A 23,202-nucleotide genomic window follows, 5' to 3' on the forward strand; every position below is an offset into this window, starting at 1 on the left:
TTGTGTGTCTTTTTTGGAAAACCGTCTGTTCTTGTCTTCTGCCCATTTTTTTTAACTGGATTATTTTATTTTTTGGGTGTTGATTTTGATGAGTTTTTGATAGATTCTGGATACTAGCCCTTTATCCATTATGTCACTTGCAGATATCTTCTCCCATTCTGTTGGTTATCTTTTGGTTTTGTTGACTGTTTCCTTGGCTGTGCAGAAGCGTTTTATCTTGATCAGGTCCCAATAGATCAGTTTTGCTTTTGTTTCCCTAGCCTCTAGAGATGTGTCTAATAAGTTGCTGCAGCCGAGGTCAGAGAGGTTGCTGCTTGTTTTCTCCTCTAGGATTTTGGTGGTTTCCTGTCTCCCATTTAGGTCTTTGAATTTACTGTTGTGTGTGATGTAAGAAAATGGTCCAGTTTCATTCTTCTGCATGTGTCTGTCCAATTTTCCCAACACCATTTGTTGAAGAGACTGTCTTTTTTCCTTTGGACATTCTTTCCTGCTTTGTCAAAGATCAGTTGACTATAGAGTTGAGGGTCCATTTCTGGGCTCTCTGTTCTTTTCCATGGATCTATGTGTATTTGTGCCAGTACCATCCTGTCTCAATGATTACAGCTTTGTAATAGAGCGTGAAGTCTGGGATTGTGAGGCCTCCCACTTTGCTTTTGTTTTTCAACATTAGTTGGCTATTCAGGGTCTTTTCTGGTTCCATACAAATTTTAGGTTGGTTGGTTGTAGGTCTGTGAAAAACGCTGGTGGTTTTTTTTGTTTTTGTTTTTGTTTTTGTTTTTGTCCTGCAAAATCATTTTATTTTCTACTGCACAAACATCTTTCTCAGGTAATGTTACTAGAACAACCTGCTTACGAGGTTTTTATAGCTTGGGATAAATATAGTTTTTTTTTTTTTTTAAACTTCTATTATATGGAGTTGTGATATAAAAATGATTTATAGGCTATATTTTTCAGAAAGCATTTAGCTAGAATGTAATCCCGCTGAGAAAACTTTCCCATTTAAGTCTATGATATGGAATGAAAAGATAGGATTAAAAGTCTTCTGATCAAGAAGCTTGCGATCATCAAAGGAATGTTAGTCTCCACAGAGAGCCACCAGGATTTTTTCGTAATCTCTCTTGGTTTCATCCAGGATGGCTTGGCAGAGAGAGATACCATACAGCTTCTGGTAGCACACTTTGATATCATTCATCTCGATTTCAGAACGGGAAACCATGATTCTGATCAAGGTCTTATGACGAGTTCCAGAACCCTTCATGGCCTGATGAAGCTTCTCGGCAAAGAACATCGGTTTGCTTGTGGCACACTTCACGATAGCCGTGAGGCATTTCTCAATGTCGCCTTTCATCTCCAGGTCCAGGACTTTGTTCATGTCGTGCTTACTGTACTTGCGGTACTCCTGGAACACTTGGCGAAGATGGGGATAGGCTCTGGTGGTAAGGATGGTCACGAACACGTTCACATCCGGCCCCTTTCTCCTTTCTCCTGCTTCATACAAAGCCCTAGCATCTGTATCAGCCAAGTCATCATTCCAGCCCAAATCCTCAGATCGGTCACCCTTAGCCAGAGAAAGCAGAGCATTCCGATAATCTCCAGATGTGTCTGAGGTGATATCTTTAGCCAGATCTCTCTTCAGTTCTTCTCTATAGACTGTTAATTTCTCTGATCTCTTTGTTAGTTCTTGATACCAAAATTTCATCCAGAGTGTCTTCATCAGTTCCAAGGCCCTTCATGGCAGCACGAAGTTCATCAGCGTCAAACTGGGCTGGAGTTTTCAGTAGCGCCAAGACAACTTCCTCGAGGTGACCAGAAAGGGCTTTCTTCAGAGCTTCATCCAAGGGCTTTCCTTTTTCCTGGAGATAAGCTGCTTTAATCTGCTGACGCTGTGCATTGTTCCTCTTAGTTAGAATGTCAATGATGGTTGCTTCATCCACACCTTTAACTGTTATTGCGTTATGCAAGGCAGCAACATCTGAGGATGGATTGAAGCTAGGATAGGGGCTTACTGCTGACCCAGGACCACCTTTGGATCCTTTCACAGTTTTAATGTATTCCTGCTCTTCATTTTCACTAAACCAGGCCTGTTTGAGGAATTCTAATACCATTGCCATTTTGAAAGAAGGATCCTTTTTCTCCAACTTCTTCCAAAGCACTGAAGAGAGATTCAACTGCGAACGTTTCCTACTAGAAGTCCGCTGGTGTTCTTTTAATCAGAATTGTGTTGAAAGTGTAGACCGCTAGGGGTAGTATAGACATCTTAACAAAATTTGTTCTTCTAATTCATGAGCATGGAATGCTTTTCATCTCTTTGTATCATCTTCAGTTTATTTCATAATTGTTCTATAGTTTTCAGTGTACAGGTCTTTCACCTCTTTGGTTAGGTTTATTCCGAGTTATGTTATGGTTTTTGGTACAGTTGTAAATGGGATTGATTCCTTGATTGCTCTTTCTGCTACTTCATTATTCGTGTATAGAAATGGAACAGATCTGCCCATTGATTTTATATCCTGTGACTTTACTGAATTCATATATGAGTTCTAGTAATTTTTTTTGTGGAGTCTTTGGGGTTTTCTGCATACAATATCATGTCATCTGTGAAGAGTGAAAGTTTGACTTCTTTCTTGACCATTTAGATTCCTTTTACTTTTTTCTGTTGACTGATTGCTGAGACTAGGACTTCCAGCACCATGCTGAACAACTGTGGTACGTTATCGATCTGTTCTTTATTTAAAAAGATTTTATTTTATTTATTTATTTGACAGAGAGAGAGAGATCACAAGTAGGCAGAGAGGCAGGCAGAGAGAGGAGGAAGCAGGCTTCCTGCTGAACACAGAGCCCGATGGCGGGGCTCGATCTCCAGACCCTGGGATCATGACCTAAGCCAAAGGCAGAGGCTTTAACCCACCGAGCCACCCAGGCGCCCTTGATCTGTTCTTTTTTTAATACTTTTTTTTTAAAGATTTTATTTATTTATTTGACAGAGATCATAAGTAGGCAGAGAGGCAGGCAGAGAGAGGAGGAAGCAGGCTCCATGCTGAGCAGAGAGCCCGAGTGAGGCTCGATCCCAGGACCCTGGGATCATGACCCAAGCCGAAGGCAGGGGCTTTAACCCACTGAGCCACCCAGGCACCCCTTGATCTGTTCTTAACAAGAAATTGTAAACAAAGTTTCTTTGCTTTTAATTTTTTTTTAAAGATTTTATTTATTTATTTGACAGATCACAAGTAGGCAGAGAGGCAGGCAGAGAGAGAGAGTGAGGAGGAAGCAGGCTCCCTGCTGAGCTCTCGAGAGCCTGATGCAAGGCTTGATCCCAGGACCCTGGGATCATGACCCAAGCCGAAGGCAGGGGCTTTAACCCACTGAGCCGCCCAGGCGCCCTCCCCTCCCCTCCCCTCCCCACCCTTCCTCTCTCTTTCTCTCTTTCTTTTTAAAAAGATTTTATTTATTTGACAGAGAGAGACAGTGAGAGAGGGAACACAAGCAGGCTCCCCACTGAGCAGGGAGCCCAATATAGGACTCGATCCCAGGACCCTGGTATCATGACCTGAGCCAAAGGCAGATGCTTAATGACTGAGTCACCCAGGTGCCCGTTTATCTTTTTTTCTTTACCTGATCTATCCAGAGTTTTGGAACGCCTTTTTCACGACAATATATTTGCATCAGCTCAGTGAGAATCTGCTCTTTCTGTATCAGGATGTCTAGTACACCTAGTCCCCTGATTCCTTTGATCCACAGTTGGTAAAAAGGGATTTTTTTTGCAAAAGCCCAAACAAAGCCATGGGGAATAATAACACTTTGGTGGGACAATCTTCCACCGTGTGCTCTTGGTAGATGAAAGCATTGTCATCATCTGCAGGCCAGAGACATTTGTCATTAGAAAGATATCTCCAGAAAGACACTTCAACCCCATGGATGGGCCCTGTCAGGGACTGTTAATCGACCCTTGTGCTGGCTGACTTCTCGGAACATGCCCTTGGATCCAGGTATCACATATAAGCAAGTACCAAACCCTGAGTGGGCACACACTGTCTGGTGACCTGAAAGTAAAGGTTTTGGAAGCTGCAACAGACACTTAAGGCGACCGCTTTCCCAAGGTGAGCAGACCAGGCCTGTATGCCTCTTTCTTGCTGCTGCTTGTTTAATTTCTAACCCTCTTGTTCGGGATGGCAACGTTCTGACCCATATTTCCCAGTCTGTTGCCAAAAAGGGAAACCTCTGTGACTGTTGAATCTGTCCAGAAACTGACAGGTTCATTATGTCAGACATCCCTCGGTCTTCTGTGTCACCAGTTGTCTTAGTCCCAGATGCCACTGTTGATTATACTGGCACATTTGTGGGCATCAGATGAGGCCATTTACAGTGGGGATTCTCACTCCTTGGTTCACACTTCCTCCAGCCGTAACTGGACTCGGTCAGTCCAACACCTGCACCTTTGCCAATCGTATGAGGGTGGCACCCCCGCATTCTTTTCCTTCTCTCCGTACAATCCATTCCCCTGCAGGGGAGCTGCAGATGGGTTACTTGCTCTTTGGAAGACTTTCAGAAAAGACCCTTGCATGTTGGGATGGTCCCTCAGAATGTCATGCCGGTTCCTCTGATTCCTGCCTTGAAAAGGTCAGTTGGCGCTGGGTGACGCAGTTCTTAAAGTTTCTGCCTTCGGCTCAGGTCATGATCTCAGGGTCCTGGGATCAAGCCCCATGTCGGGCTCCCTATGCATTGGGGAGTCTGCTTCTCCCTCTCCCTCTCCCTGCCCCCGCTCATGCTCTCTCTCTCTAATAAGTAAAATCTTTAAAAAAAAAAAAAAAAAGGGCGGGGTCAATCAGGGAGTTCCAGCAAATGGATCTGTCACTGAGCGGACCTCAGCTGGGGCCCTCTGTACTCCACCAGTTTCATTTCGGTCCACACTGGGTGGCATTTCCCATGGGTGTGTGAGCATCTAGATAGCTGGCAAGTTGGACGTCAGGCCTGACCAGGATGTTTAACTGTCCGTGTCAACATCCATAATAAATTAGAAGCCTCCCCTGTTAGTCTGCTCCATGAAACCTCCAGAGCCACCCGAAACGGGAACTTCCAGGAGCCGTACGTGACTGGTGCAGGCAGGCTGCCCTCGGGAGGGCCGGTCTGCTCCACGGCCGGAGTAGCAGCCGTCCAGCAAGGACCACCTGACTCACTGGCAGAAGTGGTTTTGGAGAGTTGGATGGCCCTTGCGTAGCTACTTGATACACGCAGAGGGGTTTGTGCAATCGCGGATCCCCCCCCACCCCACCGCCGTAGCACATGGGTAGGTGCCTCCGGACAGGATGGAATCCAACTGTAAAAAGTTGGGGAGCAAACACAGTGGTTGCAGCAAGTTCTACCTGATGCTTCATGGTCCCTTGATCTGTTCAGTGGTGACCTTCAGGCCTAGGGTCCTAGTTCAGAGCCATAATACAATTCAGAATTGTTCTGCTACCTTTTTTCCCCCTTAAGATTTTTATTCAAGGGTGAGTGTGAGCAGGGGGAGAGACAGAGCGGGAGAGAGACTCTCCAGCAGACTCTGCTGAACGTGGAGCCCAGTGCCGGGTTCAATCTCGACCCTGAGATTGTGACCCGAGCCAAAATCAGGAGTTGGAGACGTTAAACGACTGAGCCGCCCAGGCGCTTCTGCCCTGCTACTTTTAATTCTGCTTTATGATTTTAGGTTTTGTGCCTGTGGCCTGTCAAACCTTTGTGGAAATGCTGTACCCAGTAAGTAGACACTGGCTCAGTGCTTCGAGCTGATCTGGTGTGTACAGCTGTGGCCGGATAGAGCCTTTGGATGGTTAGTGCCTGGGAGTTCTCCCTCCGCATCTCGCCTGCTCAAATGGGGCCTGAAATGACTTCTCACTGCTCGGCCTTCTGCCTCTGACGCGGGCCGGGACAACCGGGAAAAGCCCTTCATGGCACCAAGGGTCAAAAGCCGTGAATACAGAGAACTCAGCTCTTGATCGGTTAGGCTTTTGGAGAAGGATCTTGATCAAAAGGGGTAGATGTGAAAATAGAAGGAAACTTGATTTAGAATGGAGTCCGAACGCCCTGGAGGGAATGCTCTCACACACGAACTTTCTATCCCAGCTCACTTCAGACGCCCAGACAGGAAGAAGGTCACTTTACGGGCTCAGCAGGAGGAAGGTTTTCTCCTTGCCCAGCAGTTGCCTAGCTGGTGAGAAACCCTGTCACCACCCTGAACCTGGCGCCCCTCTACGAGACTTCTGTTCTTTCTCCTTTTTTCTCTGTAAGGTTCTTCTCCTTTGTTCTCCAGACTCTGCCTGTGGTTTGCTATAGCTTGCACGGCTCAAATTGCAGTTCCTCTGCTAGTCCTAAATAAGCTCATTGTACTGGTAAAATAACTGGCTGTTTTATTTTTAAGGTTAACAGATGGAATGTTCTGTAAATGTCGGTTCAGTCCATCTGGTCCAATGTGGTGTTGAAGTCCAGTGTTTCCTTATTGATTGATTTTCTATCTGGATGATCTCCATCATTGAAATGGGGTTTTCAAGTCCCCTGTTGTGATCATATTGCTGTCTCATTCTCCCTTGAGGTCTGTTAATATTTGCTTTATATAAGTTTATGTGTTCTGATGTTGGGTGCATCAATATTTACAAATGCTGTATTTTTTTGATGAATTTATCCTTTTATGATTATATGATGAACTTCTTTTGTCTCTTGTTAGTTTTTGACTTAAAATCTACTTTCTCTGATTTATGTATATCTACCCCTACTTTGTTTGGGCAATTTGCATGGAGTGTCTTCTTCCATCCCTTCACTTTCAGTCTCCTGTGTCCTTAAAGCTAAAGTGAGTGTTTTGTAGACAGCATATTTATGGATCTTGGTTTTTTTTTTTTTTTTTAAATCCATTTAGCCGCTGTGTCTTTTGATTGGGGGAACCGAGTTCTTTTATATTTAAAGTAATTATTGGTAAGTACAAGATTACAGTCACCATGTTGTTGTTTTCTGGTAGTTCTGCAATTCCTTTGTTTCTTTCTCTTCCTTTGTATTTTGATGATTTTCAGTAGTGGTATGCTTGGGGTCTCATCTTTGTTTAAGAATTTACTTATTTATTTGATAGAGTATACCAAGGGGAGTGGCAGGGAGAGGGAAAAGCAGGCTCTCCACTGAACAGAGAGCCTAACACGGGGCTTAATCCTAGGACCCTGGGATCATGACCTGAGTTGAAGGCAGACACCTAACTGACTGAGCTGCCCAGGTGCTGGGTTTCATCTTTTGTGTATGTACTACAGATTTTTGCTTTGTGATTACCATGGAGCTTACATACAAGGTATGTAACATGGTCTTTTTTTTTTTTTTTTAAGATATATTTATTTATTAGAGAGTGGGTGAGCAGGGGGCTGGGCAGAGGAAGAGGGAGACGATCTCAAGCAGACTTCCTGCTGAACGTGGAGCCCAAGGCAGGGTTCATTCCCACAATTGGAGATCATGACATGAGCCGAAATAGTCGGACGTTTGACTGACTGAGCCACCCAGGCGCCCCGTAATAGTCTAGTTTTAGCTCATAACAACGTATGTTTGAACGTCCACAGAAGCTTTACATTTATACATTGCTTCCACTTTTTGTTTTTGATATTCCTTTGCAAATTATAGTTAATTTTTAGTACTTTTGTCTCTTAATCTTCACACTAGAGTTGTGATTTACCCAACACTATTAAAACATTAGAATATTCTGAATTTAACTGTATGTTTGCCTTTATGAGTGAGTTTTATACTTTGATAGGGTTTCCTGTTGCTAATTAGCATCTTTCCGTCTCAGCTTGAAGAACTCCCTTTAACATGTAAAGCTGGTGTAGTGGTCATGACTTCCTTTAGCTCTTGTTTGGTAAACTCTCTCTCCTCCGATTCTTTTTTTTTTTTTTTTAAAGATTTTATTTATTTATTTGACAGAGAGAGATCACAAGTAGGCAGAGACGCAGGCAGAGAGAGAGAGGAGGAAGCAGGCTCCCTGCTGAGCAGAGAGCCCGATGCGGGACTCGATCCCAGGACCCTGAGATCATGACCTGAGCCGAAGGCAGCGGCTTAACCCACTGAGCCACCCAGGCGCCCTCTCCTCCGATTCTAAAGGACAACTTTGTGAGTGTGGTATTATTCCTGGTTGACAGTTTCTTCTCACCAATTTGAAAAGACCGTCAAGTTTTTGCTGACTAATCTGTTGGTAGTCTTACAGGGTTTCCTTTGTATGTTGCAAGGTTTTCTCTTCCTGCTTTAAGATTCTTTACTTTGGCCACTTCAGTTACACTGTGTCTGTGTGCATTTCTTTAGATTGATACTTTCTGGAACTCTTCAGGCTTCCTGACTCTCTGACAGGATGAATTCCACTGGCCTGTTTTCCAAGTTTGCTGATCCTTCTGTTTGATCTAGTCTGCTGTTGACCCATCTACCGAATTTTTCAGCTGTAGGATTCGATACTTAATTTTCTTGTTGAGATTTTCGGTTTATTCCTGTGGCTCTGACCTCCGTGAGCATCTGTAGAGCTTACTTCGCACTCTTAGGTGAGTCACTTCTTTCTGTTTCATTACGGTTTGGTTTGGAGTTTGACTTTCGTTGAGACACACTCCACCGTCTCTTCGTTTTCCTTCATGCCGTGCTGACTTCTAGCCTGTGACCGGGCACCTATCCTAGGCTAGAGTGGTCTTGGGTAGGAGGTCAGTCAGCCGGCCCAAGCTCCTGGTTGCTGCTTAAATTTTTGTGACCGTCTAAGACAATTGTTTTGTTCTTGGTGTTTGCTGCTAGTTGAGTGTTTGTCAAGATTGCGTAGTGTCGGGGCACCTGGGTGGCTCAGCAGGTTAAGCCGCTGCCTTCGGCTCAGGTCATGAACTCCCGAGTTGGCGGATCGAGCCCCGCATCGGTCTCTCTGCTCAGCAGGGAGCCTGCTTCCTCCTCTCTCTCTGCCTGCCTCTCTGCCTGCTTGTGATCTCTCTCAATAAATCTCTCTCAAATAAATAAATAAAATCTTTAAAAAAAAAAAAAAAAAAGACTGCGTAGTGTCCCTGGGGGGAAGATCACAGCACACACACGCGCGCAGTCTGAGTAGAAGCCAGACTCTCAGCCACTGGGGAAGTATGGAAGTGACGCCTCTTTCTGAGGTCACCTGTGAGATGGGTGTTTTTCCCATCTTCGCTAGGCCGAGTTCCTCTGCACTTGGCCAAGGAGGTCGGGGGGTTGGGGTAGTGTTGCTCCTGTGCCCATTAAAAGCTTTTTCTTTTCTTTTCTTTTTTTTCCCTGTAGTTCTGTGGAACTCCTGAGTGCAAGCACCATGGGCTATCAAGCCAGGTGCTCCAGGGATATGTTGGGTGGCAGCCACAAAAACTAAGGCCCGATGTGTATAAGCTCCTTCCGGGGAGATACAGGCGCTTTGGAGTGGGCTAGAGGGGATTGGACAGAGGCGGCATCTGCTGGCTTCCCTGTTCTCTGGTGGCTTAGCAGGCAGCCCGTAGATGTGTGCTAAATGTAGAAGCTGAACTCTGAGACAACAGTTTTTAATATATGCAAACAGAACCTTTTCAGGGAAAGATCAAGAGATAGTCCTCTAGAGCTGGTTAAGCACCATTTCCTTGTTAGTCTTCTGGGCCTGGGCTCATGGCTATAAGCCCTGCTGGCTTAAAAGAGGTGTTTCAGGATGCCTGGGGGGCTCAGAGGGTTGAGCATCTGCCTTTGGCTGAGGTCATGATCTCCAGGTGCTCGGATCGAGCCCCATGTCTGGCTCCCAGCTCAGCGGGGAGTCTTTCGGAGTCTTTCTCCCTCCCCGTCTCCCCCTGCTTGTGCTCTCTCTCTCAAAGGAATAAATAAAATTCTTTAAGAAAAAAAAAAAAAGCAATTTTAGGGGCCCATCTCTGTGTTAAAACTTGAGGCACTAAATGTGGGGTCCGATCTGTTCAGGGGGGAACCGTGGGGTTGGCAGCTTCCAGCTGATTGCGCGGCATCATGTCAGGGTTGGGGTTTATGGTGAGGGCTTGGCTCAGCTTTTCCTGCCCATTTCAGTATGTAGAAGAGTAGCTCAGCCAGTTGGATTTTTTTTTTTTTCATCAAAAATAAATCTGGGGGCGGGGGGCAACTGGGTGGCTCAGTGGTTAAAGCCTCTGCCTTTGGCTCAGGTCATGATCCCAGAATCCTGGGATCAAGGCCTGTATTGGGCTCTCTGCCCAGTGGGGAGCCTGCTTCTCCCCTCTCTCCCTGCCTGCCTCTCTGCCTACTTGTGATGTCTATCAAATAAATAAATAAATAAATAAATAAATAAATAAATAAATAAATCTTTAAAAAATAATAGAATCTTGGTGTAGTGGTGCATGTGCTGTGTTCTGGGGAGGAGTTCAGGGGCCTCCTGTGTCCCCGTCTTGGGCCAGAACCCTCAGCTCACGTCTTAACACGTTTGGATACGACTCAGTTCTTCCCCACCTTGTGTTTTCAAAGACCTCGTCTAAGTAACTCATTGTATATTGTTTTAGAGCTTGGAGTTTGATAGCTTCGTTTTTCAGTCAACTTAAATTCTAAGTGGTATTCTTAACATTCCACATCAGGACGGATCCCATTTAAAGATCAGACGCTTCTTATGTACTTTTTAGGTGGCCGCATCCTCTAGAAGGCTATGGATGCGTGACGTGCGACTTGAGAAGTCCCTGGCCAGGTCCCTCTGACGAGACCTCCTGAACATGTCTCTGTTAACACCTTCCCCAGGTGGGTCAAGTTCCAGTATCGAGACAGTGAGGAAGGCTGGGGCCCAGGTTGGAAAAAGGATGTTCTTGGCCCAACCTGACTTAACTGTGTTTGTATTTTTGTTTCCTCAAAACTCTCCGTAGTTTTATGCATCCTAATACTCATTTTGAGATTTTGCACAAACATCTGAGAGCAGATGTGCCCTGCCCTGACTAGAGCAAGAGGTCGTGCTTTAGGAGAAGACACTAACAAGGGGATCGTCTCTTTTAAATCTTCTAATGGTAGGACTATCCTAGCATTAAAAAGCCCTGAAGGGGTTTTTTTCAAGTTTTTTACTGTGGAATCTTTACTTGTCATTTTTTAATGGACTTAAATTGTGACTTTGTTTTCATCTCTTTACCAGTTTGGAAGTCAAAGTTCACAAGGCAGAGTTAGAGAAATGAATGGTTGCTACTCTGCCCTCTAGAGGTTCCTGTGCTCTGTGGCCGGATTACTGTCAACAGACTGCATGTGATCTCATCTAGACATACTCCGTTTATTATGTAACTTAAACAGCTGCACAGAATGCTACAAAAGCAGAAGATTTTAAGTAGTGTGGCAAAGAGCATACTAATTGGGGTCCCGATTGTTCTTCTGCCAAGGATCCCGAGGTGGCATCTCAGTTAGCAACAGCCGTGGCTCAGTAAGTGACAAGGGCTGGTGGTCCTTACTCAGAAACTTCAGATGATGGAAAATCCCAGTGCCTGATCATGCTAACAGGTAAGCAAACGGACAGTAAAACGAGATCCTAAGTAACAAACTTAGCTCTGCTGCTTTTGAGAGTTAACTGTTAGATCTAGAGTGGTGGTGGTGGTGGTTTTTTCCCCCCCCTCCCCAAATCTAGATCTTTTCTACCTTGGGTTCACAAAGGAGCCAGTGGAACATGGTCCCTCGGGAAGGTTCAGCATTGTTTTTACTTTCCCACTTAAGCTTTGTGTTAATCCCATATGTATAATTGCTTTTATTTGCCAACGCTAGTCAGAAAATTTGTATACTTTACACAACTATAGAGATGGGGCAGCATCCTCCTAGAAACACGATTTCCATACACATGTGAAATCTTGATCATGCATACTGTTGAAAAATGACACCATACTGCAGCCAGAGAAGGAAGAGTATTTATGTATGGTAAAAAGGCAAGTGAGTGAAGCTATACCTTTATTGCATTACTCTTAGTACATCCACAACTGTTTCCACCTAAATAGATCTCTAAAATAAGCATACACAAGTATTGACTATTATCTACAAATATTTATTGTAACACTTGAATAGAACTACAGGAAGCCCTTGGCACTGATAGAAAATATTGATTCACTGTTAGGTTACAAAAATTTATACATAGCAAAATTTAATGCTCTTTACATAAAAAATATTAGACTACTTAAACAAAAAACTTTCAAAAATTCCTGGTAGTAGCTACCAGAATTAGAAAAGTAAAATTAGGCTTGAGACACTGCCTGTTCTAGAACACTGGACTCTAACAGCACCTCCACTGCTGGAAAAAAAATATTTAAGTCTGTCATGCAACAGGAAAACAAAACAAGCTATTCTGGAACAACTGTTCTACACGGAAGAGAGCTTCTCCCAGTTAAAAGAAAAAAAGTCAAGATCCAAATAGGCATTTTTAGGCATTAACAACAACAACAGAAAGAATCCAAATGAAATACTATACTTGATGTTCAATTTTAATAGCATCTTGATAAAGGTATGCTTCCTTTCATTTTAATACATTTCTGCACATGTATATGTTTTAAAATCCAGGAAACAGCCAAACCACAAGTTAATTCTTTTTTTTTTTTTTTTTTAAGATTTTATTTATTTATTTGTCAGAGAGAGATTACAAGTAGGCAGAGAGGCAGGCAGAGAGAGAGAGGAGGAAGCAGGCTCCCTGCTGAGCAGAGAGCCCGATGCGGGACTCGATCCCAGGACCCTGAGATCATGACCTGAGCCGAAGGCAGCGGCTTAACCCACTGAGCCACCCAGGCGCCCCCACAAGTTAATTCTTAACATGAATATACATAGTTAACCCTATATTATGCAGCCCCTTTTAAAAAGCACTGATGCACCCAACAGTTATATGTATCATTTCATAAAGAACAACACAAAGTTTACCGTCACTAATATCCAGTACCTATAATCACTTAATGTTCTGGAACACAATGATTTAGAAGGCAAGTTTCTTTTGAAAATGGCTTAAACTCAAGCAGGTGTTTTTTTGTTTTTTTTTTTTCTTTTTTTATGTTGAACATCGAACTTTTATTATTCCAGGAAAGATTTTTAAAAATGAAATAAATACCAACCCTAATTTAAATCACTTAAGTATTCAAGTCTATAAAAGTAGGAGGAGGTCTGTGGTCTACTTGTAATTAGGTTTTAGATAGTTGGTATGAAACTGTAAACTTGCTATTCAGACCACATAGAAATGGTTGCGAATGGTGGTCATTTTAATAAGGTAACACTTCTTAATTAAGAAAAACATTGGTGGAACAAAAGTCTGTGAAGGATTTGGGGTCTCCTGTTGTAAAATAAGTTCCTAGAAATTTAAAACAAATACTCATTAAGGCAGAGCTGACATTTATTTCCCAGGAAAGAAGAATGACAACTGGGCCATTTTATTTAAAGGAAATCTATTATAAAATTGATTCTGGAAAGCTTGTCAAGGAGTCAGAATCCAGCTTCTTTGGGGGCAGGTGTAGCAGAATTATAGTAGCTCCTTTTAGCATTATTGAAAAATAGATTTCTCATTGGGTCAGGAGATTAATGTAGGCTGGACTCAAGGGGTAGGGAAGGCAGCTAATTTTTAAAAAGTCAATTGTTAAGAATCACATTATCTTTGAGCCAAAGTTTAATAAATGTCAGCAGTCAGAAATGGAACCCCCCCCATTCCATTTTATTCCCTATAGATGAAGTGACTGGTGGACAGATGGCGTATGTGAATTGATGGTCACATTCCTTGATGCCGGCACAGCCTCGGTCCCTCTCAAGGAACAGGCCATGTCCCCATCGCCTGTTCTGGTAGGATCGCTCTACCGATAAACCTGAACATGCCACCAATTTCAGAAAGATCAACCATCCTTTTGTCAAAGTGTTGCCTTTTAAAATGGCTAACATGAAACCTCCAACATCTGCTCTAAAGAAAAAGATTGACCTGCTGGAAGGTGTTCCTAGAAATACATCCCAGCAGCTGGAGCCAGACAGTGAAGTGGATAGGCTGTTTGGTGGGGTACACATCTGTACTGCAGAGCAGCTGTCTCGGCAGTGGGCAGAGCTGTCAACGCGTCGGCTGTAACGCTCTGGCAAACATTTATGTGTACGAATTGAGTTGTTCTTTTGACCGAGACTGGATATCTTGCAGTTCCTGTTCTTCCTTTGCTTTGACATCCTGGTAAGCCTGCATTTTGCTTGCATCCTTTAAGTAAGCCCAGTTAGAAGACAGTATCATGAGGAAGTGGATCTGGAAAAGAAGGGCGAGCGTGATGGCTAGTGAGCATGTCAGAACGCAAAGCAAGCTGCTAGGCAGTTAGACGGTCTGTGCTGTCAAAGGGGAGAGGGTTATTCGGATTAATACTCATTCTGCTGTCAGAGCCCTCAGACCTGGAAGCATGCTCTACTAGTATGCTTAAGAGTAAGAGGCTGAAGAAAAGTTAGTATACAAACACAATGAACTGAAAAAAAAAACGGCCAAAGTTATTGTTAAGTAAAAGCAAAAATGAAACAGGAGAGGGTTGTTTTGTCTTGTTTTTCCTTTACCATTTTGGGAGTAATTGTAACTAACGCAGACGTTGGAAACACCTTGTGTGCTTATCTTAAAATCAGGGCAGTGCCAAGATCTTAAAAATCAATTCCCGAAGGCCTACAAGTGAATGATACTTATTTTGAGTAACTCATCAACTGCGGAGTTAACGGGAAAATTACGTGTATGTCAAGACCAAAATGCAGACCTCTAGGCCCAGCCCGCCGTCTGCGTGAGCGCGTGCGCAGTAGCGCACCTCTGGTTTTCGTTCTAGGCCTGCCTTAGTGCAGGTCACCCAGGGTACAGATCCTTCTTCTCCACAGTGGAGGTGGCCAACCCTTCTCGCCCGCTCCTTTTCCTCATCTGCCCTGCAAAATCTACATCTCTGGTTCCTCCGATTTCCTTTTCAACATATTTGAGACTTTCCGATCCAGGCCCCATGGCTTTTGCGCTCAGCACCGGACATGCGGGGTGAGAGCCGGCTACGGGCAATCAGACACTCCGCGCCAAAACGCACCAAGGCGAGGTTGCTGAGAAAGTGTGCTGCGGAGAGCTACACGCCCCACGTACAGTGCCACAGAAAAGGACAGGGTGCCCTTGCTTTTTCTTCACATTGTCCTCTAGCTGGGTGGGCTAACTGGAGGGGCCTGTACTGGGTAGTGAGCCATGAGATCAGAAAAAGAGTTGTAGTCAAATTTACAGTGTGTTTGCCTTTTTTTCCAGAGTCGAAGAAAACGCGTCTCTGCCATCTCCTCTCCAGCACTGGTACTGGTTATCAAGCAAGCGACAGTAACAGAAAACAGAGCGCTCCCTACGGCTCCTCGTTGGCCTTAAGCAATTTAGAATTTAGTGCAGCAATCTTCCCGACTCTTAAACTTCAAGACGGCATAGTTATAGGTAGTAGCCATCATGTAGATCAGCTGGTGGAAGAGAACAGAACACGACAGTAAGACAACGGCAGTCAGGGCGGCCACCCGCTTGGGACCCACGGCCTGGCTTCTTCCCCATCTATCATCACCCAGAAGGGGGTCCTGCGGGGCACACAGACGTCCCTGTGCTTCACATGCACACCGCTAGTCCTGGCCTCTGCCCTCAGGCTGTTGATGCAGAAGCCTGGGAGGTGCTAGAAGATGAAAAGTGCCAGGGGAAGCTGGGGGGCCTGTGTCCCCTGGTCTTCCCCAGCCGGCCCCTGTGGCAGCTTGGACTCCACCGCTGGCCCCTCGCTCAGCAAGAGCACAGGTCACCCCCAGGATGGGAAAGGCCGTTGTTTGCGGGGCCAGAAAGTTTCCCTCTGGGTCTACCGAGCCTCGATTTCTTGAACGCCCACAGCGAGCCCTCCCGACCTCTGGCCGTACACGCAGGAACCGGGGCCCCTTTATACTTGCTCCTCCTTAGCGGCCGGTTCCCTGTCTGCCCCTTTCCCTCTGTGTGACTGTCCCTGCTCGCGGCACGGGCCTGGTCCCCGGCGGACACGCAGAGTGGGGCCCGGGGTTAGGCTCCCAGCTGCGGTCAGCCAAGGCCCCAGCGGCTTGTCTCAGACTCTCACCGAGCCGCCCTTCCGCAGGCGAGTCCGTGCTGGGGCAGGGAGGGGGTTTGCATTCTGTGATTTTGCTCTTTACAGGTTTCCTGACCACAGTGCCGAACGAAGGGCTCTCGAAAGTCTCCAGAGAGCAAGACGGCTCGGAGGGACCACGGAGCTTCCGTCAGGTAGGAGCTGTAGTGCGGACACCAGGAGCTCAGTGTCGACACCGCCGTGGTCTGCACTAAATCAGGTGTCTTGGAGCAGAGCCACATCAAACAAGGTTATATGGTGATGCGTTTGAAAAGAGATGTACCCGGCGGTGGCAGAAAGTGAACCCTGTGTGTCCCGCTCGAAACAGCGGCTCAGTGGCAGAGGAGATCACCGAAGCAGCTCAACCGTCCCGGGCGGAGGGCTACCTACAGGCAGTGCCAGCTGGAAACGCAGATCTCTTGGCAGAGATGCCCGGCCAGTCCAGGCTCACGGTGCACCCCTGTCCTAGGCCAGGCCTGGGTACTACCCTGTCGTCTTCCAGCAGAATCCAAGTTCTGCCACCTGCGCTCTGGGTCTACCAGGCAGCACGGTCTGCCTGCGCCCCAGCCCGGGGGGAGATCTACACGGGTGACATGGACCCGGGGCTCCGTCCCGGAGGCGGACCGCAGGAAGGCACGGCTGGCAGGAGAGCCTGGAGGGAGGGAGCGGCACTAGGCGGGCGTGGGGCCGCGGCTACTCACCAGGGCCACGACGGTGGCGCCGGCTCCGGCGCAGGCCACGATGAACAGGTGGTAGGACATGTAGAACTAGGAAAGAACAGGGCACCGGGTGAGTGTTTTAGATGGAAGGGTTGGGCCTTCACTTGATCCCATTCCTCCAGGGATTCCCATTTCCCCTGGGTCTCTCCCTGACTGCCCAGCGCCACCCTGGTTGGGGTTTGGGGCTGGGGGGCTTGCTAAAGCTTCCTGAGGCCCGGGCTGTACCCAAGACTAGTTAAATCTCAGTGGTGGGCGGTATAATTCTCCTCACAACTGCCCTGTGCCGCCTCCCTTGGGAGCCCCTGCTTGGAACCAGGCCCTGGTATGGAAAAGCCAACTGGCTGGCGACGGAGCGGGAGTGGGGGGTGGCGCTGATGATTTCAGTAACTTGTGGCTTTCCCAAAGCAGGCTCGGATTCCCCGAAGGATGCGAGCTCCCCCTGGTGCCCTTGAGGAAACAGCTCTAACCAATGCCGAAAGCCTGTTCTAAGGCCTGAGTTTAAAGCAAAGTGGGTTAGGGTGTACTGCGAGCTAAGAGTGAGTGAGAAGTAGTGATGACCAGCTGTGACCAGATTGAGAGGAACTGGGCTTCTATACAAATTCTAGGGTTTGTTTTTTTTAAAGGGGATCTTTTTTGTATGAAAATTTGCATCTGTCCCGTGATAAATGTCCCACTTTGAAAAACCGTGTGAAGGCGAAAGAGAAGAATCTACGTGTGTTTTCTGATGGAGGCGGTTAGGGTCACTCTCAAATTAGTGCCCGAAGAGAATGCTCTCGGAGTGCTAAGGGTCCTCCCTGAACCGGCTGGACCATGCAAAAGGGGCATTTTCTAGGTCAGAAATGGGTGAGTATGGGTGAAGACAGACTGTTGGTTTGATCTTAAAAAGTCTGCAGAGAGAAGCCTTCCTTCCTCGCATCTGTAGCACCTGCTGCTCTGTCCCGCCAGGAGGGCCCTTTCCTCAGCCGGCTCTGCCAAGCGGCCGTGTCCAGACCCTGACAGGAGAAGGGTTTACCTCATTGGTGTTGCAGATGTTCTCGAGGGCGGAGCCGCAGATCTTCCCTGGGAAAGCGTTCCAAGGGATGATTCCTGTGAGGTAAAGCCCAACAGAAGGTTAGTGGTCGGTTAGTGCCGCCCCACCGCAGTGGCCCTTGCTCTCACTCGTCCCCGCCAACATGACACCCCTGCCGACCAGGCCGCTGAGAATCAGTAAGAAGTCCTCCTTAGCAGGACAAGAGCCAAGTCAACTGGTCCTTAAGTGCTTTAAGCTGCTTTGTTCTCCCTGCCAATTGTGCGTGCTTGAGTTGACCTCATATTGTAAAAATTGATTTTCCAACCGGTTAAACAGCTGGAGGACAGCCACCTTCATATAGGATTTCCCAGTCCATGGACTTCCTATTGAAGTCCCAAAATTGAGGGTCTACACTCAAAGTTTATGGAATTTGGATTCTGTAGGTCTTTTATATTCATTTTCACTGGGATTGGAAATCCAATTGGAAATTTAAAAAAATGGAAGCATGGTGGAGTCCAGTCCCCTGTCCCACCTCTCTGCTGCGCCATGGCCCACCGGGTTGCTGGTCTCTGTGCCGTGTACTAGGTGTGTGCTTTTAAATATTAAACACAGCTCAAGTTACTCTTCTCCCAGGAGGTAAGGAAGGCTTTCTTTAAAAAGTCCCTTAGCCCTTCCATCCCTGCCATGGGCCCAGAGATGCTGGAGGAGAACGGGCCATGACAAGTCCCCACGCTGTCCGTGAAACCAGTGATTTCACATACAGAAGACTTAAAAATAGGATCGCTAATGGCCAGAAGTTTTGAGTCAAATATTTAAGGCTAAGGAAATGATATACATCTAAGCATTCACAAACACTTTTTAAAAAATCATCTTTAGGCTGTTTTCAAACCATCAGGAAGACCAGTGCGGCTAAACCTTGGTGTTTATGAGAAAACTACTCCAGTGGGCAGTCCTGGGCAAGTTTCTCATTATGTTGTAAGAAAAGATGTTGAAGCCAAGCCCCATGGGAAAAACAAGAAGCACAAATGAAACCATCCTCTCTCCTGAGAAATCTTGTCTTTAATTTTAATGAAAAGTACCCACCCCACCCCCCCACCGCCTTGCTGATTCTGCCAGGAACAGGGTTCCTCAGCATCTTGGCAAGAAGCACTCATTAAAGTCCTGACTTGGGAGGCTGCCTCTCAATTTAATTGACAGGAAGAGCAATGGCCCTTCTGCGGCTTGTCAAAATGAACCCTTAGCTGCCCATCGCAAGTATCCCATTCATTAGAAAATGGGTTTGAAGGGGTTTCCAACAAGCCAGATTTTATTGAGTTAGTCTGATGACTTTAAAATGTCTGGATTTTGTTGCGTTTTCCAGGAGAGCTGAAGTTTAAGCAGTTGGTCATTTTAAAAGCCCGGATTGAAGAGTGGGACATGGAAATTAATTGGACTACAGGGCATACCCAATATTTTGGATAAAGACTTGAATGGTACAAAACTGAAAAGAAATTGAAAAAAAGGTCTGTAATCTTTTGATGTCCAGAAGATGGAATATAATGCACTGCTACTTGGTAACCCAGTTTGAAAAGTTTCCTTTGTTCCATACTTGAAAATACAACAAAAATCTGTATTACAACTAAGAGTGTAAGTGATGTTTCCCTCCAGAAAACAGAGCATACGTTAAGAATAACGTATGACAGCGATCATGGTGATTCAAAAAGCCACCCGTGTAATCACTCAGGTCCAGAGGGCTGCACAGGAGACTAGAGGTTCCGCGGGGCAACGGAAGGGGACGGTACCATATTGTCGGATGTCCACGCAGATCTGCTCCACAGCGGCCGTGCCGTTGGTCTGCGGCGACTTGATGACCTCACAGGTTGACCAGATGTTGTAGAACATAAATACGGGCACGGCGGAGAAACCAAACACACCCAGCCAGGCCACTCCCAGCACGTAGGTGAGGAACACGAACTGAGCAGAAAAAGGAAGAACAAGCATTACTGCGGGGGGACGGGGCAGGGTACAGCACCTGGGGGCGCAGCGCTCACACAGCTCTGGCTGGATGGCGAACCCGGGGGCTGCGTTCCCAGGAACGCTTGGGCCATGGGAGCAATGGGCACAGTGACAAGGAGAGGGGAAGCGAGGGCTGGGCCGGGGCGGTCACGCTTTCCAGAGCTCCACGATGGACAGTGTGACCGTCTGTGCAGGTGCCCTTCTCAGGAGCTGGCCGCCCACCTGCCGCTCTTTCCCGGACTCGCCGTGCAGAGCGTCCCGCTGCTTTCACGGGCCTTGATGTTCTGCGCCGCAAGCGCAGTACGGGGACAGGTGCTCCAGGAAGCCCTTTCTTGAGAGGAACTTCCCTAGTTTCACAGGCCCGCAAAATCACTAAACGCATTAGGTCACAGTCTGAAACAGCCCTGAGCACGAGCTTAAGGCACAGTGTCTGGTACCACTCCCCTGTCCCTCTCCGCTGTTCATCTGGAAGATGCGCAGCAGCTCTGGGCGCACGGCCGCTCTCCAGCCTGCTCTGCACACGTGGGCGTGGACAGCTTCGGGAAGAACCTTGTCCAGGGGCTTCGCTTCACCGCCTAACCTGCCTTGACTACCAGTTTCAGAGACTGGTGAAAAGCTGTTCCAAAAACATCACGTCAGGATAGTCCTGTTTTCAGAACAGGCACCCACGGAGCCATTCCCCTTGGGCTCTGCTCTTCTTCAGGCGATGCTCAAGACCTGCAGACCCAGTGTCCCTTTCCGTCCTGCCAGGAAGCGCTGGAGGAGCTCAGGGCTGCTTGGGGGACAGGCTCGCACCGCAGGAAACTGCAGAAGTCACCTTCGCTTGTATCTCAGGGGTGCTTGAGGTGCCCTTAAGTATCCCTTAAGTATCTAAGGGATACTTACAGAGGCATTTGCATTTCTAGGGAGAGTAAAGCCCTTTCAGCAGTTTCACACTCCCTGTGGGCCCTGTGCTTACGGATGGGCTGCTCCAGACCAGGCTGCTTTTCCTGACCCACCCTTCAAAAGGATCTTTGCAGAGTAATTAAAAAGAAAAGACTTGAACGTGGCCTTCCAGAGGCTGTCAGGGCTCTGCAGGGCAGGCCTGTGGAGAGCGCCCCCTGCGGACCTATCCTGTCCTGGGGCCGTAGGCCTTCACAGGCGCTTCCAGAATGCGCTCCCCAGTAGCGGCTTTCTCGTAATGGACCAGTGAGCTCCGGGCCTGCTCATGGACAAAGGGCAGCTTCGCTGTCCCAGGTGGGCAGAGCTCACGGAGCTTTCTGGCGGAAGCTGGTCTGTCCTAGCTGTCATCAGGGCTCCCGGTCACCTAGCATGCTCCAAGGCAGCTCTGTTCCCCGGTCCCCTCGAAGGTACCGTCCTGCCTCCAAGATCCTGCCGTCTGGTTCCAGACCATCACGGTAAAGCGAGTCAATTTAATTTGGGGGTTTCCTAGTGCAAACTCCTGTTTATAATGTAGTCTGGTAAGTGCAAGAACATCAGGTCTGGAGAAGACAAGGTACTGACCTTTAAGAAAATATACTTTATTGCTCAAAAACGCTAACCGTCACCTGAGCGTTGAGTGGGTCCGTCTTCCGGCCAGCGGAAGGTCGCTGCTGGCTGCTCGGCAGTGACGTCTGTGCAGCAGATGCCTCTTCCTTTCACTCCGCAGTGCTGCCTCAGGCTGGGCTGTGCGACGGCGTGTCACCCACCGAACCGCTTTCAGAACTGGACAGAGTCCTCTCCAGTGCTGCGACAGCTTCAGCAGGAGCCCTTTCTGTCACCAGCCGCTAGTGAGAGCGTCAGCCTGCCCTTTGCGACTCTGAAGCCAGGCGCTGACCTCTCCTCTCCAGCTATGAAAGTCATCGGGGGCATCTTCTTCCCGTGGAAGGCTGTCTGGTCTCCACTGGAAATCCGCGCTGCTGCACTTGGTGCTCTGATGTTGTGGGGTCGGCTTCTTTCCTTAGAGCCCGTGAAGCAACCTCTGCTGGCTTCCCACGTCCCTTCTGCGGCTTCCTCCCCAGGTTCCAGCTGGTCTGCCCTTCCGTCCAGAGAACAACAACAGTCTCTTATCGCTTGTGTGTTCACTGGACTAACACCTTTCATTTCCTTTAAGAACTTTCCTTCGCATTCACTCCTTGGCGGTTTGGCACAAGAGGCCTGGCTTTCCGCCTGGCCGGGCTCTCGACTTACTTTCCTCGCTAAGCTTGGTCACTTCTAGCTTTTGGTGGAAAGTGAGCGAGACAGGTGACTCTTCCTTTCCCTTGAACCCTTAGAGGCCACTATAGGGTTAGTAACTGGCCTGATTTCAATACTTTTGTGTCTCGCAGAATAGGGAGGCCCCAGGGAGAAAGATGGGGCCGATGGCTGGTCCGTGGGGCAGGAAGAACGGACCCAGCCTGTGTCAGTTACTGCCTCTAGCCACCTCAGACATCACCACGAACAACAGAGTAATGAGAAAGTTTGCAGTACTGTAAGAAGTACCAAAATGGGACAGACTCGAAACAGATAAATACTTCGGGAAAACGGCGCCCACAGACGTGCTGGCCACAGGATTGCCGCAGCCCTTCCGGCCCTCCCGTGTTTCACCACCACAGCGGCCGTGAAGTACGACGTATGGAGCCAACCCGTGTTCAAGGCACCCAGGGTGGCTTTTCGACGTTTTGGAACAGAGATTTCTTGAATAAAACTGAACATGTAAAAGAGGCAAAAGTAAGCTGTGCTGGCGGCGGGGCGGAGGTCTTCACGCCTTACTTGTTGTGCTAGAAGCCCAGTGCACACTCGTACCTGGTCCCCAAGAATCACTCTAAGATCAGGCCCTCCCCCTCCTAGCTCCCTGGCATCAGCTCCGGGGCACTCTACCTTCCCCCTATTGAATGCCTTTACGAGGTAAACTGAGGCACGTTAACATCTTTCACGACCTGTGCAGGCATGTGGGGACACACATCCACTGCACTGGGGCAGCACCAGCAGCACGAGCGCAGGGAGAGACGTCGTGAGGGCAGACACGGAGTCCAAGTTCAGACCCCATGTCACAGGCTGCTAGTGCAGCAGCTGGCTCAGGGGAAGCCCGCGGAGCACGGGGCATGCTGCTTCTTAAGTTTCCTCTTCTGGGATTCTAGCGCCCCGACTCTGGCTTTGGTTTCAGTTTGCTCTCACAGGCTGCCAAGGGATTAGGCCACCTCGGGGAGTGACTTAATAAAGTCACTTTATTAAGTAAAGCAGATTTCTCTGCTTCTGCAGACTCTACCCCCAACATGTTCAACACCAGGCAGATGTGCCCTGTGTCTGGACAGAAACCGGAACCCCCGAATGGGGGGGGAAATGGCCCGAGGTCCCCCATACATCTACTTTCTGCTGCTTTCTCCCGTAGGCTCCTGATATTTCTTCCTCCTACAGTTACTTCCTTCCCCAAAGTAAACACTCCGCCACAAGTTGGAGAGTAGTTATATCTTTTTTTTTATTTTTTTATTTTTTTTTTCATATCTTTTTTTTT

At 47.5% G+C, this 23,202-nt stretch overlaps 1 protein-coding gene, 2 long non-coding RNA genes and 1 pseudogene across 6 annotated transcripts in view; 2 read left to right on the plus strand and 2 right to left on the minus strand.

Moving 5' to 3' along the window:
• Positions 1 to 774: 774 nt before the first annotated feature.
• On the minus strand, positions 775 to 2,186 carry LOC116583313 (annotated as a pseudogene).
• Positions 2,187 to 3,480: 1,294 nt separating this feature from the next.
• Positions 3,481 to 23,202, minus strand: part of GPM6B (glycoprotein M6B) — a 160,232-nt gene continuing 140,510 nt past the window's right edge. For 3 of the 4 annotated variants that reach the window (XM_032329451.1, XM_032329448.1, XM_032329450.1), the window contains 4 exons: positions 19,517 to 19,688; positions 17,739 to 17,812; positions 16,709 to 16,774; positions 12,942 to 14,176 (listed from right to left, as the gene is read on the minus strand). In XM_032329451.1, coding sequence (XP_032185342.1) covers positions 14,027 to 14,176; positions 16,709 to 16,774; positions 17,739 to 17,812; positions 19,517 to 19,688 — 462 coding nt within the window. In that variant the 3' untranslated portion in view covers positions 12,942 to 14,026. Of the gene's footprint in view, positions 3,493 to 12,941; positions 14,177 to 15,256; positions 15,376 to 16,708; positions 16,775 to 17,738; positions 17,813 to 19,516; positions 19,689 to 23,202 lie in introns of those variants that run through there. The other variant, XM_032329449.1, reaches the window with a different exon arrangement.
• Positions 8,085 to 15,255, plus strand: LOC116582100. The gene is made up of 3 exons (XR_004282381.1): positions 8,085 to 8,522; positions 11,150 to 11,442; positions 15,179 to 15,255. It is a non-coding gene; the product is annotated as an uncharacterized LOC116582100 (long non-coding RNA).
• Positions 15,373 to 19,548, plus strand: LOC116582099. The gene is made up of 4 exons (XR_004282380.1): positions 15,373 to 16,227; positions 17,350 to 17,569; positions 18,348 to 19,361; positions 19,459 to 19,548. It is a non-coding gene; the product is annotated as an uncharacterized LOC116582099 (long non-coding RNA).

Source organism: Mustela erminea, chromosome X (genome assembly GCF_009829155.1).
Source record: "Mustela erminea isolate mMusErm1 chromosome X, mMusErm1.Pri, whole genome shotgun sequence".
Taxonomy (NCBI): Eukaryota; Metazoa; Chordata; class Mammalia; order Carnivora; family Mustelidae; genus Mustela; species Mustela erminea.